This window comes from Lichenostomus cassidix, unplaced genomic scaffold (genome assembly GCF_008360975.1).
Source record: "Lichenostomus cassidix isolate B80296 unplaced genomic scaffold, HeHo_3.0 HiC_scaffold_39, whole genome shotgun sequence".
NCBI classification, from domain to species: Eukaryota; Metazoa; Chordata; class Aves; order Passeriformes; family Meliphagidae; genus Lichenostomus; species Lichenostomus cassidix.
This window is the reverse complement of record NW_028147446.1, coordinates 754,601-772,566: the sequence shown is the minus strand read 5'-3', so window position 1 is coordinate 772,566 and position 17,966 is coordinate 754,601. Positions and strand designations below refer to the sequence as shown.

The 17,966-nt window shown below is 39.5% G+C and overlaps 1 protein-coding gene across 1 annotated transcript; it reads right to left on the bottom strand.

The window, feature by feature from the left end:
* Positions 1-2,245: 2,245 nt before the first annotated feature.
* DSN1 (DSN1 component of MIS12 kinetochore complex) lies at positions 2,246-17,929 on the bottom strand. Its single transcript, XM_085045968.1, has 11 exons — positions 17,731-17,929; positions 17,603-17,648; positions 16,447-16,674; positions 15,168-15,241; positions 13,598-13,670; positions 11,766-11,853; positions 9,583-9,642; positions 7,891-7,962; positions 7,162-7,321; positions 4,345-4,432; positions 2,246-2,346 (listed from the first exon to the last, which is right to left on the bottom strand). The coding sequence occupies exons 1-11, from the start codon at positions 17,899-17,901 to the stop codon at positions 2,267-2,269; spliced, it is 1,140 nt and encodes a 379-aa protein (XP_084902094.1). The 5' UTR covers positions 17,902-17,929; the 3' UTR covers positions 2,246-2,266.
* Positions 17,930-17,966: the final 37 nt, after the last annotated feature.

Sequence of the window (17,966 nt, the reverse complement as noted above, 5' to 3'; positions counted from 1 at the left end):
TGTGTCCCCAAGGTGTCCCCAGGATGTCCTCATTGTGTCCCCAAGCTGTCCCCAGAGCTCCCCAGTGTGTCCCCAGAGTGTCCCCAAGCTGTCCCCAGGTTGTCCCCAGAGTTCCCCAGGATGTCCCCAGACTGTCCCTGTCCCCAGAGTGTCCCCAGGCTGTCCCCTCCCTCCCCCCCCCCCGCGATGTCCCCAAGGTTGGTGACAATTCCCCGCAGGAAGAGCTGCGCTATCGGCACTGCCAGCCGTGCCACCTCCTTCCTGTCCCCTTCCTGTCCCCTCTGTCCCTTTCCTGTCCCCTCTGTCCCCTGCTGGCCACCACTGTCCCCTTCCTGTCCCCACTGTCCCCTTCCTGTCCCCTCTGTCCCTTTCCTGTCCCCTCTGTCCCCTTCCTGTCTCCTCTGTCCCTTCTGTCCCTTTCGTCCCTTTCCTGTCCCTCTGTCCCTTTCCTGTCCCCTCTGTCCCTTTCCTGTCCCCTCTGTCCCCTGCCGGCCACCACTGTCCCTTCTGTCCCCTTCCTGCCACCTCCAGCCCCAGCCCCAGCCACCCCTCTGTCCCACCTTTGTCCCCTCTGTCCCCAAGTCCATCCTCCTCTGTGTCCCTCTGTCCATCCTGTCCCCGTCCCTCTGTCCATCCATCCAGCTGTCCCTCTGTCCTTCCTGTCCATCTGTCCCCAAGTCCCTCTGTCCATCTCTGTCCCTCCATCTGTCCCTCTGTCCATCTGTCCATCCATCCCTCTGTCCCCTCTGTCCCCCTCTGGCCACCACTGTCCCCTTCCGGCCACCTCCAGCCACAGCCCCGGCCACCCCTCTGTCCCCAAGTCCATCCTCCTCTGTCCCTCTGTCCATCCATCTGTCCCTCTGTCCATCTGTCCCCAAGTCCATCCGTCCCTGTCCTTCTGTCCATCCATCTGTCCATCTGTCCCCAAGTCCATCCTCCTGTCCCTCTGTCCATCCATCTGTCCCTCTGTCCCTCCTGTCCATCCATCCCTCTGTCCTTCCTGTCCATCTCCGTCCATCTGTCCATCCATCCATCTGTCCCTCTCTGTCCATCTGTCCCTCTGTCCCTATCCCCAAGTCCATCCTCCTCTGTCCATCTGTCCCTCTCTGTTCCTCTGTCCCTCTGTCCATCCATCCCTCTGTCCATCTGTCCCCAAGTCCATCCGTCCCTCTGTCCTTCTGTCCATCTGTCCATCCATCTGTCCCTCTGTCCCCAAGTCCATCTCTGTCCATCTGTCCCTCTGTCCACCTCTGTCCTTCTGTCCCTCTGTCCTCTGTCCACCTCTGTCCATCTGTCCATCCATTCCTCTGTCCCTCCTGTCCATCTGTCCCTCTGTCCATCTCTGTCCCTCCTGTCCATCCATCCCTCTGTCCATCTGTCCATCTCTGTCCCGAAAAAAAATCCCCGAAAATTCCAAAAGAAAGGAAAACTAAAACCAACCAAAAAAACCCCCAAAAAATAGCAGAAAAAAACCCAAAATAAACCCAAAAAAACCCCAAAAAAGGCAGAAAAAAACCCCAAAAGAAACCAAGAAAAGCCTAAAAAAACCCAAGGAAAAAAACCTCAAAACCAAACAGAATAAAAATAAAAATAAAATAAAAATAAAATAAAAATTAGAACAAAAAAACCCCCCAAAATAGTAGAAAAAACCCGAAATAAACCCAAAAAAACCCAAAAAAAAGCAGAAAAAAACCCAAAAGAAACCAAGAAAAGCCTAAAAAACCCAAGAAAAAAACCCAAAAACAAACAGAATAAAAATAAAAATAAAATAAAAATAAAATAAAAATTAAAAATAAAAATTAGAACAAAAAACCCCAAAAGCAAACAAAATAAAAATAAAAATAAAAATTAAAAGAACCCCAAACAAACAAAATAAAAATAAAAAAAAATTAAAATTAAAAAAAAAAAAATTAAAATAAAATCAAACAAAATAAAAATTAAAAAAAATTAAAGAAAACAAAACCAAAATGGAAATAATAAATAAAAAATTAAAAAAAAAAATTTAAAACCAAACAAAATAAAAATAAAAAATAAAAATGAAAAAAAAAAACCAAAACCAAACCAAATAAAAATAAAAATAAATTTAAAAAATTAAACCAAAACCAAAACCAAACAACATAAAAATAAAAATAAAAGTAAAAATAAAAAAAATAAATAAAAAAAAAAATAAACAAAACCATCAAATCCAAAAAACCCCAAAAAAGCAAAAAGCAAATCAGGAAGTTTTTTGGGCTCAAATTGGGGATTTTTTGGGATTTTTCCTGTTTTATTCCAAAGCCTTTTGGGTTTTCCTTTGCAGCAATTTCCTGGCTGGAGATTCTGGAAGGTTCCTGAAGGCTCTGGAGGCTGAAAAACAGCAAAAGCACATTAATTCCCAATTTTTCACCCATTTTTGGGATTTTTTTCCCATTTTTAAACCAAATTTTTACAATTTTTGAGATATTTTTCACCATTTTTAACCAAATTTTGTGGATATTTTTACCTATTTTTAACCAAATTTTTGGGATTTTTCCCCATTTATAACCCAATTTTTGGGATTCTTTTCCCCATTTTTGGGATATTTTTCCCCATTTTAAACCAAATTTTTGAATATTTTTCCCCATTTTTAACCCAATTTTTGGGATTTTTTTCCCCATTTTTAACCAAATTTTTTTAATATTTTTACCTATATTTAACCAAATTTTTGCAAATTTTTGGGATTTTTTCCCCATTTTTTACCAAATCTTTGGGATATTTTTCCCCATTTTTAACCAAATTTTTGGGATATTTTTCCCCATTTTTAACCCAAATTTTGGGATATTTTTTCCCATTATTAGCTGAATTTTTTTGATTTTTCCCCCATTTTTAACCAAATCTTTGGGATTTTTCCCCCATTTTTAACCAAATTTTCGTGACAATTTTTCCCATTTTTAACTAAATTTTTGGGATTTTTTAAACCAAGTTTTTGGGATTCTTTTCCCCATTTTTGGGATATTTTTCCCCATTTTTACCCAAATTTTTGAGTATTTTTTCCCATTATTAACTGAATTTTTGGGATTTTTCCCCCATTTTTAACCAAATTTTTGGGATTTTTTTCCCCATTTAAACCAAATTTTTGGGATTTTTTTTCCCCATTTAAACCAAATTTTTGGGATTTTTTTCCCCATTTTTAACCCAATTTTTGGGATTCTTTTCCCCATTTTTGGGATATTTTTCCCCATTTTAAACCAAATTTTTGAATATTTTTCCCCATTTTTAACCAAATTTTGGGATATTTTTCCTCATTTAATCCAAATTTTCAAATATTTTATCCCCATTTTTAAATCAAATTTTCAGATATTTTTCCCATTTTAACCAAATTTTTGGATTTTTCCCCAATTTTAAACCAAATTTTTGAATATTTCCCCCATTTTTACCAAATTTTCGCGACATTTTTTCCCATTTTTAACCAAATTTTTGGGATTTTTTTCCCCATTTTAAACCAAATTTTTCAAATATTTTTCCCCATTTTCCCCCCAATTTTTGGGATTTTTTTTCCCCCATTTTTTGGGATATTTTCCCCCATTTTTAACACAATTTTTAGGATATTTTTGGGATATTTTCTCCCATTTTTAACCAAAATTTTGGGACATTTTTGGCATATTTTCCCCCATTTTTAACCCAATTTTTGGGACATTTTTTGGATATTTTTCCCCATTTTTAAACCAATTTTTACTCCAATTTTTAGGATATTTTTGGGATATTTTTCCCCATTTTTAACCCAATTTTTAGGATATTTTTGGGATATTTTTCCCCATTTTTAACCAAATTTTTCAAATATTTTTCCACATTTTTAACCCAATTTTTGGGATATTTTTCCCCATTTTACCCCAATTTTTGGGATATTTTTGGGATATTTTTGGGATATTTTTGGGATATTTTCCCCATTTTTACCCCAATTTTTAGGATATTTTTGGGATATTTTTCCCCATTTTTAACCAAATTTTTCAAATATTTTTCCACATTTTTAACCCAATTTTTGGGATATTTTTCCCCATTTTACCCCAATTTTTGGGATATTTTTGGGATATTTTTGGGATATTTTTGGGATATTTTCCCCATTTTTACCCCAATTTTTAGGATATTTTTGGGATATTTTTCCCCATTTTTAACCAAATTTTTCAAATATTTTTCCACATTTTTAACCCAATTTTTGGGATATTTTTCCCCATTTTCCCCCCAATTTTTGGGATTTTTTTCCCCCATTTTTTGGGATATTTTCCCCCATTTTTACCCCAATTTTTCAGATATTTTTGGGATATTTTCCCCCATTTTTGCCCCAATTTTTGGGCTATTTTTGGGCTATTTTGGGCTATTTGGACTCACCCAGCTGCTCCGAAAGGTGTTTTAGGAAATTCCTGCTTTCCTCACTGAATTCCTTCAGCAATTTTCCAGCTTCCTGCAGTTCATCCACCTGGAAAACCCAAAAAAATCCCAAAAAATCAGGAAAAATCCCCCAAAAAATAAAAAAAAAATCCAAAAATCAGGAAAAAATCCCAAAAATCCACAAAAAATCCACAAAAATAAATAAAAATCCACAAAAAATCCACAAAAACCTCAAAAATCCCCAAAAAATAAAAAAATCCCCCAAAATTTTAAATCCCCAAAATCTTAAAAACCCCTAAAAATCCCCAAAATCTCCCCCAAAAAATAAAAAAAAAAATCCCCAAAAATCTCAAAAAATAAAATAAAATCCCCCAAAAAATCCACAAAATTCACCCAAAAATAAAGAAAATCCCCAAAAATCCCTAAAAAATCCACAAGAATCCCCCAAAACCTCCAAAAATCCCCAAAAAACCCCCCCAAATTTTTCCAAAAAAATCCCCAAAAGTAAAAAAAAAAAACCTAAAAAATCCCCCAAAAAGCCAAAATAATCCCCCAAAATCTCCCAAAAGAATAAAAAAAATCCCAAAAAATTTTAAAATCTCAAAAAAATCCCCAAAAAAATCAAAAAAAATCCCAGAAGAATCAAAAAAAACCCTGAAAAAATAATAAAAAAATCCCAAAAATTCCCCCAAAAATCCCCAAAAAAATCCAAAAAAATCCCCCAAATTCCCAATTTTCCCCAAATGTGGGTTTTTTTCCCCCAAACTCACCCGGAGCTGCAGGGATTGCAGGATTGGTTGTTGTTCTCTCAGCATTTCAAATCCAAAATCCCAATCAAAATCCCCCAAAAATCCCAAAAAAATCCCACAAAAAATCCCAAAATCCCAAAAATCCCCAAATCCAAAAATCTCAAAATCCCAAAATCCCCAAAATCCCCAAAAATCTTAAATCCCCAAAAAATCCCCAAAACTCCCCAAAATCCCAAAATCCTAAAAATCCCAAATTCCCCAAAAAATCCAAAATTCACCCCAAAAATCCCAAAATTCCCCAAAAAATCCCAAAATTCCCCAAAATCCAAAAATCCCAAAATCCCCAAAATTCCCAATTTTCCCCAAATTTGTGTTTTTCCCCAAAACTCACCGGAGCTGCAGGGATTGCAGGATTGGTTGTTCTCTCAGCATTTCAAAAATCCCAAAAAATCCCCAAAAATATTCCCAAATCCCAAAAATCCCCAAAAATCCCAAAAAAATCAAAATCCAAAAAAATCCCAAAAAATCCCAAAACTCCCCAAAAAAAATCCCAAAAACCCCCCAAAAATCCCCAAAATCCCTAAAATCCCAAAAATTCCCCCAAAAATTACCCCAAAAATCCCAAAAATTCCCCCAAAAATTCCCCCAAAAATCCCAAAAAATCCCCCAAATTCCCAATTTTCCCCAAATTTGGGTTTTTGCCCCAAACTCACCCGGAGCTGCAGGGATTGCAGGATTGGTTGTTGTTCTCTCAGCATTTCAAAAATCCCCAAAAAATCCCCAAAAAAATCCCCCAAAAATCCCCAAAAAATCCCAAAAAAATCCCAAAAAATCCCAAAAATTCCCCCAAAAAACCCAAAAATTCCCTCAAGAAATCCCAAAAATTCCCCCAAAAATCCCAAAATTCCCAATTTTCCCCAAATTTGGGTTTTTATCCCCAAACTCACCCGGAGCTGCAGGGATTGCAGGATTGGTTGTTGTTCTCTCAGCATTTCAAAAAATCCCAAAAACTCCCCCAAAAATCCCAAAAAAATCCCAAAAAAAATCCAAAAAAAATCCAAAAAAACCCCCCAAAAATCCCAAAAAAATCCCAAAAAAAAAATCCCAAAAAAATCCCAAAAAATTCCAAAAATCCCCCAAAAAATCCCAAAAATCCCCAAAATCCCAAAATCCCAAAAATCCCAAAATTCCCAAAAATATTCCCAAAAAATCCCAAAAATATTCCCCAAAAATCCCAAAAATTAGGGAATTTCCAATCCCAGATTTTGGATTTGGCTCCCAAAAATCCCAAAATTCCCAAAAATATTCCCCAAATTCCCAAAAATATTCCCAAAAAATATTCCCAAAAATCCCAAAAATTAGGAAATTTCACTCCCAAAAATCCCAAAAATCCCCAAAAAAATCCCCAAAAATTCCCCTAAAATTCCCTTAAAAATCCCCAAAAAATTCCCAAAAAAAATCCAAAAAATCCCAAAACTCCCCAAAATCCCAAAAACTCCCCCAAAAATCCCAAAAAAATCCCTAAAAATCCCAAAAATTCCCCCAAAAAATCCCAAAAATTCCCCCAAAAATCCCAAAAATTCCCCCAAAAATCCCAAAATTCCCAATTTTCCCCAAATTTGGGTTTTTTTCCCCAAACTCACCCGGAGCTGCAGGGATTGCAGGATTGGTTGTTGTTCTCTCAAAATTTCCCCAAAAAATCCCCCAAAAATCCCAAAAATTCCCCCAAAAATTCCCCAAAAATTCCCCCAAAAAATCCCAAAAAATCCCAAAAAAATCCCAAAAATTCCCCCAAAAATCCCCCAAAAAATCCCAAAAATTCCCCAAAATTCCCAAAAAAATCCCAAAAAATCCCAAAAATCCCCAAAAATCCCAAAAATCCCAAAAAATCCCAAAAAAATCCTCAAAAATTCCCCCAAAAAATCCCAAAAATCCCCAAAAAATCCCAAAAATTCCCCCAAAAAATCCCAAAAATTCCCCCAAAAATCCCAAAAAATCCCCAAAAAATCCCAAAAATCCCCCAAATTCCCAATTTTCCCCAAATTTGTGTTTTTTCCCCCAAACTCACCCGGAGCTGCAGGGATTGCAGGATTGGTTGTTGTTCTCTCAGCATTTCCCCATAGTTGGGTTTGGAGTTGAGGATTTGGGAAATTTGGGAATTCCCAAAATTCCCAAGGATTTCGGGAGTTTCTTGGGAGGAATTTCCGGATTTTAGGAGATCCAAGTTCCTGGGAAAAGGGAATTTGGGGTTTTGGGGGGAAATTTTGGGGGAAATTTGGGATTTTTGGGGGAAATTTTGGGTTTTTTGTGGCAATTTTGGAGGAAATTTGGAGGTTTTGGGGGAAATTTGGGGCTTTTGGGGGAAATTTTGGGGTTTTTAGTGAAATTTTGGGGGAATTTGTGTTTTCTAGGGGAAATTTTGGGGTTTTTGTGGGAAATTTGGGGTTTTTGTGGGAAATTTGGAGGTTTTTTGTGGGAATTTTGGGGGAAATTTGGGGTTTATGGTGAGAATTTTGGAGGAAATTTGGAGGTTTTGGAGGGAAATTTGGGGTTTTAGGGGAAAATTTGGGGTAAATTTTGGGGTTTTGGGGGAAATTGGGTTTTTTTAGGGGAAATTTTGGGGTTTTTGTGGGAATTTTGGAGGTTTTGGGGGGAAATTTGGGGTTTTTGGGGGAAATTTGGAGGTTTTTGGGGAAATTTGGAGGTTTTTTGGGGAAATTTGGAGGTTTTTGGGGAAATTTGGAGGTTTTTTGGGGAAATTTGGGTTTTTTTGGGGAAATTTGGGGTTTTCCCTCACCTGCTGGTCTCCTGGTGGAGCTCCGCGTGCTGCTGGAGGAGCAAAGCCCAGGCGTGGAGCTCCGCGGAGAAACTGCACCATGGAGGAGCTCAGGTGGGACCTCAGGTGTCCCCAAGGTGTCCCCAGGTGTGTTCTGAATGTCCCCAAGTGTGTCCAGATGTCCCCAAGGTGTCCCCAGGTGTGTTCTGATGTCCCCAGGTGTGCCCAGGTGTGTCCTGATGTCCCCAAGGTGTCCCCAAATTTGTCCCAAGTGTCCCCAGGTGTGACCTCAGGTGTGCCCAGATGTCCCCAAGGTGTCCCTAGGTGTGTCCTGATGTCCCCAAGGTGTCCCCAAGTGTCCCCAGGTGTGACCCAGCTGTCCCCAAGGTGTCCCAGCCGTTACCCAGGTGTGTCCTGATGTCCCCAAGGTGTCCCCAAGTGTGCCCCAAGTGTCCCCAGGTGTGTTCTGAATGTCCCCAAGTGTGTCCAGATGTCCCCAAGGTGTCCCCAGGTGTGTTCTGATGTCCCCAGGTGTGGCCCAGGTGTGTCCCTGATGTCCCCAAATTTGTCCCAGGTGTCCCCAGGTGTGACCCAAGTGTCCCCAGGTGTGCTCTGATGTCCCCAAGGTGTCCCCAGGAGTGTCCAAGATGTCCCCTGATTTGTCCCAGGTGTCCCCTGATGTGTCCCAAGTGTGACCTCAGATGTCCCCAAGGTGTCCCCAGATTTCCCCCAGGTGAGTCCAGATGTCCCCAACGTGTCCCAGGTATGTCTCAGGTGTGCCCCAAGGTGTCCCCACGTGTGTTTTGATGTCCTCAGGTGTCCCCAAGATGTCCTCAGGTGTTCTCCAGGTGTCCCCAGGTCTGTCTCAGGTCTCCCCACGTGTGTTTTGATGTCCCCAAGTGTGTTTTTTGATGTCCCCAGGATGTCCCCAAATACGTCCCAGGTGTCCCCAGTTGTGCTCCAGATGTCCCCACGTGTCCCCAGGTGTGTTTTGATGTTCCCAGGATGTCCCCAAATTTGTCCCAGGTGTCCCCAAGGTGTCCCCAATGTCCCCAAGGTGTCCCCAGTGTCCCAGATGTCCCCAGGGTGTCCCAGGTGTCCCCAGGTGTGTTTTGATGTCCCCAAGGTGTCCCAGGTGTCCCCAGGTGTGTCCTGATGTCCCCAAGGTGTCCCAGGTGTCCCCAGGTGTGTTTTGATGTCCCCAGGTGTCCCCAGGGTCTCCCCAGATGTCCCCAGGTGTGTCCTGATGTCCCCAAGGTCTCCCCAGGTGTCCCCAGGATGTCCCCAAGATGTCCCCAGGTCTGTCCCAGGTGTCCCCAAGGTGTCCCCAGGTGTCCCCAAGATGTCCCCAGGTGTGTCTTGATATCCCCAATGTCCCCAAGGTCTCCCCAAGGTGTCCCCAGGATGTCCCCAAGTCTGGCCCAGGTCTCCCCATCTGTGTTTTGATGTCCCTAGGTGTCCCCAGGTGATCTCAAGTGTCCCCAGGACGTCCCCAGGATGTCCCCTGGTGTGTTTTGATGTCCCCAGGTGTCCCCAGGATGTCCCCAGGTGTCCCCAAGCTGTCCCCAGGTGTCCCCAGGATGTCCCCAGGTGTCCCCAAGCTGCCCCCAGGTGTCCCCAGGATGTCCCCAGATGTCCCCAGGTGTGTTTTGATGTCCCCAAGCTGCCCCAAGGTGTCCCCAGGTGTCCCCAATGTCCCCAAGCTGTCCCCACCTGGCCATCAGCTCCTTCACCTGAGCCACAGATCCATCCAGGGCTGAATCCAGAGAATTCCTGCGGGAAAAATTCCCAAAATCTGCCAAAAATCCCCAAATTTTGGGACAATTTGGGGCAAAAATTCCCAAAAATTCCACTGGGAAGAGAAAATCTCTGGAATTTGGTCAGAATTGGATCAAAAATTCCCAAATTTTGGGGCAAAAATTCCACAGGAAAGAGGGAAAATATTCGGAATTTGGTCAAAAATTGGATCCAAAATTCCCAAATTTTGGGACAAATTGGGCAAAAATTCCCAAAAATTCCTTTGGAAAGAGAAAATCTCCAGGAATATGGTCAGAAATTGGACCAAAATTCCCAAATTTTGGGGCAAATCAGGGAAAAATTCCCAAAAATTCCACTGGAAAGAGAAAATCTCTGGAATTTGGTCAGAATTGGATCAAAAATCCCCAAATTTTGGGGCAAATCAGGGAAAAATTCCCAAAAATTCCACTGGAAAGAGAAAATCTCCAAGAATTTGGTCAAAATTGGACCCAAAAATCCCCAATTTTGGGACAAATTGGGGCAAAAATTCCCAAAAATTCCGTTGGAAAGAGAAAATCTCTGGAATTTGGTCAAAATTGGACCCAAAAATCCCCAATTTTGGGACAAATTGGGGCAAAAAATTCCCAAAAAATTCCGTTGGAAAGAGAAAATCTCTGGAATTTGGTCAAAATTTGGGTCCAAAATTCCCAAATTTTGGGGGGAAACTCTGGGAATTTGGGATTGAAGGGAGGGAAAGGAAAAAATTTTGGAATGAATCAAAATTCTGGAATTTTTGGGCTTTGCCAGGGATGGAAAAACTCCCAGAAATCCTAAAATCTACAAAAATTATAATTTCTCCCCAAAATCTTGGAATTTCCCCAAAATCCTGGAATTTTTTGACAATTCCAGGGATGGAAAAACTCCCAAAAATCCTAAAATTCAAAAAAATCACAAAATTTTCCCAAAATCCTGGAATTTTTGGACAACTCCAGGGATGGAAAAACTCCCAAAAATCCTAAAATCCACAAAAATGCTAATTTTTTCCCAAAATCCTGGGATTTTTTCCAAATTCCAAGGACAGAAAATATCCCAGAAATCCTAAAATCCACAAAAAATTCGATTTTTTTCCCAAAATCCTGGAATTTCCCCCAAAATCCTGGAATTATTTCCCAATTCCAGGGATAGAAAAACTCCCAAAAATCCCAAAATCCACAAAAATTCGAATTTTTTCCCAATTCCAAGGACAGAAAACCTCCCAGAAATCCTAAAATCCACAAAAAATTACAATTTTTTCCCAAAATCCTGGAATTTCCCCCAAAATTCTGGAATTTTTTGGCAATTCCAGGGATGGAATATCTCCCAAAAATCCTAAAATTGACCCAAAATCTTGGAATTTTCCCAAAATCTTGGAATTTTTTGGCAATTCCAGGGATGGAAAAACTCCCAAAAATCCTAAAATCCACAAAAATTCGAATTTTTTCCCAAAATCCTGGAATTTCCCCCAAAATTCTGGAATTTTTTCCCAATTCCAGGGATAGAAAAACTCCCAAAAATCCTAAAATCCACAAAAATTCGAATTTTTTCCCAATTCCAAGGACAGAAAACCTCCCAGAAATCCTAAAATCCAGGAAAAAATTGAATTTTTTCCCAAAATCCTGGAATTGTCCCAAAATTCTGGAATTTTTGGCAATTCCAGGGATGGAAAAACTCCCAAAATCCTAAAATTCACAAAAATTATAATTTTTTCCCCAAATCCTGGAATTTTTTCCCAATTCCAAGGACAGAAAACCTCCTAAAAATCCTAAAATTCACAAAAATCATAATTTTTTCCACAAAAATCTTGGAATTTTACCCCAAAATCCTGGAATTTTTTGGCAATTCCAGGGATGGAAAATCTCCCAGAAATCCTAAAATCCACAAAAATTCGAATTTTTTCCCAAAATCCTGAAATTTTTTCCCAATTCCAGGGATGGAAAAGCTCCAGAAAATCCCCAAATTTTCCCAAAAATCCTGGAATTTTCCCAAAATCCTGGAATTTCCCCCAAAATCCTGGAATTTTTCCAGCTGAATCCCCAAAAATCCCATTTTTTTTGGGATTTGGATTCCTCCATGGTCGGAAAATTCCCATTTTTTGGGTCATTTTGCCCCAAATTTCTCACTTTTTTGGGATTTCCAGGCAACTGCTGAGAGTTCCATCCTGCAGGAGCTTCTGGAGAAACCTCTGGAATGTCTCTGATCCAGATTGGACTGAGGAGAAATGGGAAAAATTGGGAAAAATTGGGAAAAATCAATAATTATTGATTAATTAAATAATTATGGATCAATTAATTAAAAAAATTAAATTTAGGATCTTTTTTTGCTTTTTTTTAACCCAAATTCCCAGTTTTTTTGGAATTCAAAACTCCCAGAAATCCCTCAGGACCTTTTTTTGATCCTCCCTAATTAATTGTAGATTATTGATTAGTTATTGATTGATTATTGATTAATTAAGGTTTTTTTAAAGGAATTTTGGGTTATTTTTGCCTTTTTTTTTCACCCAAATTCCCAATTTTTGGGAATTCAAAACTCAGAATCCTCAGGACCTTTTGGTTTTTGTTTTGTGTTGTTGTGTTTGTTTTTTTGGTTTTGGGTTTTTTTTTTTTTTTTGGGGTTGGTTGTTGTTTTTTTTTTGTTTTGTTTTTTTTTTGTTTTTTTGTTTTTTGTTTTGTTTTTGTGGTTTGTTTTTTGCCTTTTTTTTCACCCAAATTCCCAATTTTTTGGGAATTCAAAACTCCCAGAAATCCCTCAGGACCATTTTTGGATCCTCCCCAATTAATGATTGTTTATTGATTGATTATTGATTAATTACTGACTGATTATTGATTAATTAAGGTTTTTTTAAAGGAATTTTGGGTTATTTTTGCCTTTTTTTTCACCCAAATTCCCAATTTTTTGGGGAATTCAAAACTCCCAGGAATCCCTCAGGACCTTTTTTTGGTAATTCCTAATTACCTATTAATTAGTTTTGTTATTAACTATTTTTTGGTTATTAATTATTGATTAGTTATTGATTAATTCAGTTTTTTAAAGTGGAATTTTGGGTTCTTTTTTGCCTTTTTTTTCCATAAATTCCCAATTTTTTGGGAATTCAAAACTCCCAGAAATCCCTCAGGACCATTTTTGGAAATTCCTAATTATCTATTAATTAGTTTTGTTATTAACTATTTTTTGGTTATTAATTATTGATTAATTGTTGATTAATTCAGTTTTTTAAAGTGGAATTTTGGGTTCTTTTTTGCCTTTTTTTTCCATAAATTCCCAATTTTTGGGGAATTCAAAACTCCCAGGAATCCCTCAGGACCTTTTCTTGATAATTCCTAATTATCTATTAATTAGTTTTGTTTTTTTTTTTGGTTATTATTATTGATTAGTTATTGATTAATTATTTAAAGTGGATTTTGGGTTCTTTTTTGCCTTTTTTTTCCATAAATTCCCAATTTTTTGGGAATTCAAAACTCCCAGGAATCTCTCAGGACTTTATTTTATCCTCCCCAATTAATTATTGATTAATTATTGATTAATTAAGTTTTTTAAAGGAATTTTGGGTTATTTTTTGCCTTTTTTTAACCCAAATTCCTGAATTTTTTTTGGAATTCAGAACTCCCAGGACTCTTTCAGGACCTTTTTTTTATCCTCCCCAATTAATTATAGATTACTGCTTAATTATTGATTAATGATTGATTAATTCAGCTTTTTCAATGGAAATTTGGGTTATTTTTTGCCTTTTTTTAACCCAAATTCCCAATTTTTTGGGAATTAAAAACTCCCAACACCTTTTTTTTTTAATTCTCCTTTAATTATTAACAAATTATTAACAAATTATCAATTAATTCCTAATTTTTTACCCAAATTTTTGGAGGTTTTAACCCATTGTGAAAATTTTAAAATTCGGGATTTTGAGAGGAAAAAAAATCCCAATTTTGGGGTTTTTTTGATGCCCAAAATTCCTCACCTTTGGCAGCGAAAATTTCAGGATCAAAACCTTCAGATTCCTCCAGGATTTGCTGCAATTTCTGGGCAGAAAACTGAGGGAAAAAAGGGAAAAATTGGGAAAAAAGGATAAAAAATTTAATTTATCCAATAAAAATTGGGGAAATCAGATTTTTATCCCAATTTTCTGGGGGTTTTAATGAAGTTTGGGAAGTGAAAAAAGCCAAAAATTCACTTTTTTTTCGATTTTTTTGAGGGTTTGAGGCAGGAAAGCAAATCTAGGGAAAATTTTGGGGAAAAATTTTAGGATTTTGGTGAATTTTAGGATTTTAAGGAGCTGGAATTGTTCAAAAATTCCAGGATTTTGGGTAAATTCCCAGGATTTTGAGAAAAATTCCATGATTTTTGTGAATTTTAGGCTTTTCAAGAGCTGCTCCATCCCTGAATTGCCCAAAAATTACAAATTTTTGATAGAATTCCAGGATTTTGAGTAAAATTCCAGGATTTTAATGAATTTTAGGATTTTCAGGAGCTTTTCCATCCCTGGAAATGCCCAAAAATTCCAGGATTTTGAGTAAATTTCCAGGATTTTTGATAAAATATCAGGATTTTTGTGAATTTTAAAGATTTTAAGGAGCTGGAATTGTCCAAAATTCCCAGAATTTTAAATAAAATTCCATGATTTTTGTGAATTTTAGGGTTTTCAGGAGCTTTTCCATCCCTGAATTTTGTGAAAAAATTCCAGGATTTTGGCTAAAATTCCAGGATTTTTGAGTAAATTTCCATGATTTTGGTGAATTTTAAGGTTTTAAGGAGCTGGAATTGTTTAAAAATTCCAGGATTTTGGATAAAATTCCATGATTTTTGTGAAATTTAGGGTTTTCAAGAACTGCTCCATCCCTGAATTGCCAAAAAATTCCAGGATTTTGGCTAAAATTCCAGGATTTTGAGTAAAATTCCATTATATTTTTGAATTTTAGGGTTTTCAGGAGCTGCCTCAGTGCTGGAAATGCCAAAAAATCCCAGGATTTTGGGGAAATTCCATGATTTTTGTGAATTTTAGAATTTTAAGGAGCTGGAAGTGTCCAAAATTCCCAGGATTTTGAGTAAAATTCCAGATTTTTGTGAATTTTAGGGTTTTCAGGAGCTGTTCCAGACCTGGAAAAGCCCAACAATTCCAGGATTTTGGAGAAAATTCCAGGATTTTGAGGAAAATTCCTGGATTTTGGATAAAATCCCAGGATTTTGGTGAATTTTAGGATTTTAAGGAGCTGGAATTGTTCAAAATTCCCAGGATTTTGAGTAAAATTCCAGGATTTTTGTGAATTTTAGGGTTTTCAGGAGCAGCTCCATCCCTGAATTGCCCAAAAATTCCAGGATTTTTGAGTAAATTTCCATGATTTTTGTGAATTTTAGGATTTTAAGGAGCTGGAGTTGTCCAAAATTCCCAGAATTTTGAGTAAAATTCCATGATTTTTGTGAATTTTAGGATTTTCAGGAGCTGTTCCATACCTGGATTAGCCCAAAAATTCCAGGATTTTGGATAAAATTCCATTATTTTGGCTAAAATTCCCAGTTTTTTCTGGCTTTACCTGGAAGCTGAGGAGGAGCAGAGAGCAGAGCCTTTGGACTTCTGGAAGCTCTAGGTTGATGGATTTGCTCAATTCTGGGAAAAAATTGGGTTAAAAATGGGAAAATTCCATGAAAAAAAAAGGTGGAATTTTGTCTGGAATTCCCAGAAAAGGGGTTGGTGGGGAAAAGGGAGGGAAAAAAGGGGAAAAAATGGAATTTAAGGGGGGAAAGGGGGAAAAGAGAGAGGAAAAAAATCAAATTGCTGAGGGAAAATGGGAAAAGGAAGAGGAAAAAATGAGATTTAAGGGGAAAAATGGGAAAAGAAATAGGGTAAAATGAGATTTTAGAGGAAAATGGAGAAAGAAATAGGAAAAAAATGAGATTTAGGAGGGAAAATGGGAAAAGAACTAGGAAAAATCAAATTTAAGAGGGAAAATGGGGAAAATAATAAGAGAAAAAGTCACATTTAAGGAGAAAATGGGGAAAAGGCAGAGGAAAAAATTAGAATTAAGGGGAAAAATGAGGAAAAGGAAGAAGAGAAATGAAATTGAAGAGGAGAAATGGAAAAAGAAAGAGGAAAAAATTAGATTTTAGAGGAAAGTAGAGAAGAGGATGGAAGAGGAAAAATGGGAAAAGGAAGAGGAAAAATTGAATTTAAGGGGAAAATGGGAAAAAGGAAAAATCAAATTTAAGGGGAAAATGGGAAAAAGGAAGAGGAAAATTCCCATTTAAGGGGAAAATGGGGAAAAGAGTCAAATTTAATGATCAGAAAAGGGAAAAATTGGAAAAAGGAAGAAGAAAAATTGAACTTAGGGGGGGAAATGGGGAAAAGGCAGAGGAAAAAAGGGGGAAAGTGGAAAGAAATTGGAAAAATAAAAAGGAAAAATCAGATTTAAAGGGAAAAAAGGGGAAAATATGGAAAAAGGAAGAAGAAAAATTGCACTTTAGAGAGGAAAAGCAGAGGAAAAGTCCCATTGAAGGGGAAAATGCAGAAAAGGCAGAGGGAAAAAGAGGGAAAAGCAGAAAGAAATGGGGAAAATACCGAGGAAAAATCAGCTTTAAAGGGAAAAATTGGAAAAATGAAAAAGAAAAATTGAATTTTAGGGGGAAAAACCAGAGGAAAAGTCGCATTGAAGGGGAAAATGGGGAAAAGGCAGAAGCGAAAAGCAGAAAGAAACGGGGAAAATCCCGAGGAAAAATCAGCTTTCAAGGGAAAACAACTCAACCCCTCAACGCCCTGCCCACACCCAAGCGTGATTTTAATTAACCCACCCCAATTAAACCCCAATGAACACCAACCGGTGACGTCCTGGTGCACCGGAGGGAGGGATTTGCGGCGAGATCTCCTCCCCTTGAGGCTGGAGCGACACCAGGAGCGGCGCTTGCCGCGGGGAGTGGCGACAATTGGGGACAATCCGGAGTAGTTCAGCTGCTGCTCCACCCCGGGGCTGCTCGAGGATCTTGGCTTGCGGCTGGAGGAGCTCGGAGATGGTTTCTTGCTGGCGGGAGGGTTGGAAACATCCTGGCCTGAGGGGAAAAAGAGGAGAAATCGGAGAGTTAAAGGGGGAAAAAAGGAGAGGTGGTGATGGAGGGAGTGCTGAGCGCTCGGGATTTGTGGGGGAAAAGGGTTTTTCTGAGGGGTTTTGAGAGGCGAATGTGGGGTTTGGTTTTAACCGTGAGGGAGAGGAAGGTGAGTTTTGTTTTTAAGTGAGAGGAAGGTGGGTTTGGTTCTTAAGCAAGAGGGAGAGGAAGGTGAGTTTTGTTTTTAAGTGAGAGGAAGGTGGGTTTGGTTTCTAAGCAAGAGGGAGAGGAAGGCGGGTTTGCTTTTCATGAAAGAACGAGAGGAAGGTGAGTTTTGTTTTTAACCGAGAGGGAGAGGAAGGTGGGTTTGGTTTTTAACCATGAGGGAGAGGAAGGTGAGTTTTGTTTTTAAGCAAGAGGGAGAGGAAGGTGAGTTTTGTTTTTAACCATGAGGGAGAGGAAGGTGAGTTTTGTTTTTAAGCAAGAGGGAGAGGAAGGTGAGTTTTGTTTTTAAGCAAGAGGGAGAGGAAGGTGGGTTTTGTTTTTAAGGGAGAGGGAGAGAAAGGTGGGTTTTGTTTATAAGGGAGAGGAAGGTGGGTTTTGTTTTTAAGCAAGAGGGAGAGGAAGGTGAGTTTTGTTTTTACGTAAGAGCGAGAGGAAGGTGAGTTTTGTTTTCAAGTAAGAACGAGAGGAAGGTGAGTTTTGTTTTTAACCGAGAGGGGAGAGGAAGGTGGGTTTTGTTTTTAATCAAGAGGGAGAGGAGAGCTGAGGGGAGAGTAGCAATGAGGGAGAGGAGCGTTGAGGGAGAGGAGAGTTGAGGGGAGAGGAGTGCTGAGGGGGAAGCAGCGCTGAGAGATCCAGGGAGTCCTGGGATCGCAGCCCGCAAATCCTCTCCCCACACTGAAAACAAACCCCGAATCGCTAATTCCCTTACCTGCCGCAGCCTCTTCGGTTTCAGGGATGAATCCCCCGGCGCATCGCTGAGGGGAAAAACCATTACGGCACTGAAATCTCCGCCGCCCCGCGGCTCCCCCGGCCGGGCTGAGCCCCTCGGGCGCTCACCTCGCCCTGCTGGGGCTCAGCCGAGCTCCCCGGGGCTGAGGGAGCCGCCGGGCCGGGGGAGCCGCCGGAGCTGCCCGCTGCCTCCGCCATGGCGGTTTCCCGCCTTCTGCTTGCCCTCAGTACTTGCGCATGCGCGGTGCGCGCCGAGGCTTCGCTGTCATCACTGCGCATGCGCGGAGTGTTTGCCCTCAGTGGGGAAAGGCGCTGAGAGGCGCCGAGAACGGTGCAGCGCATGC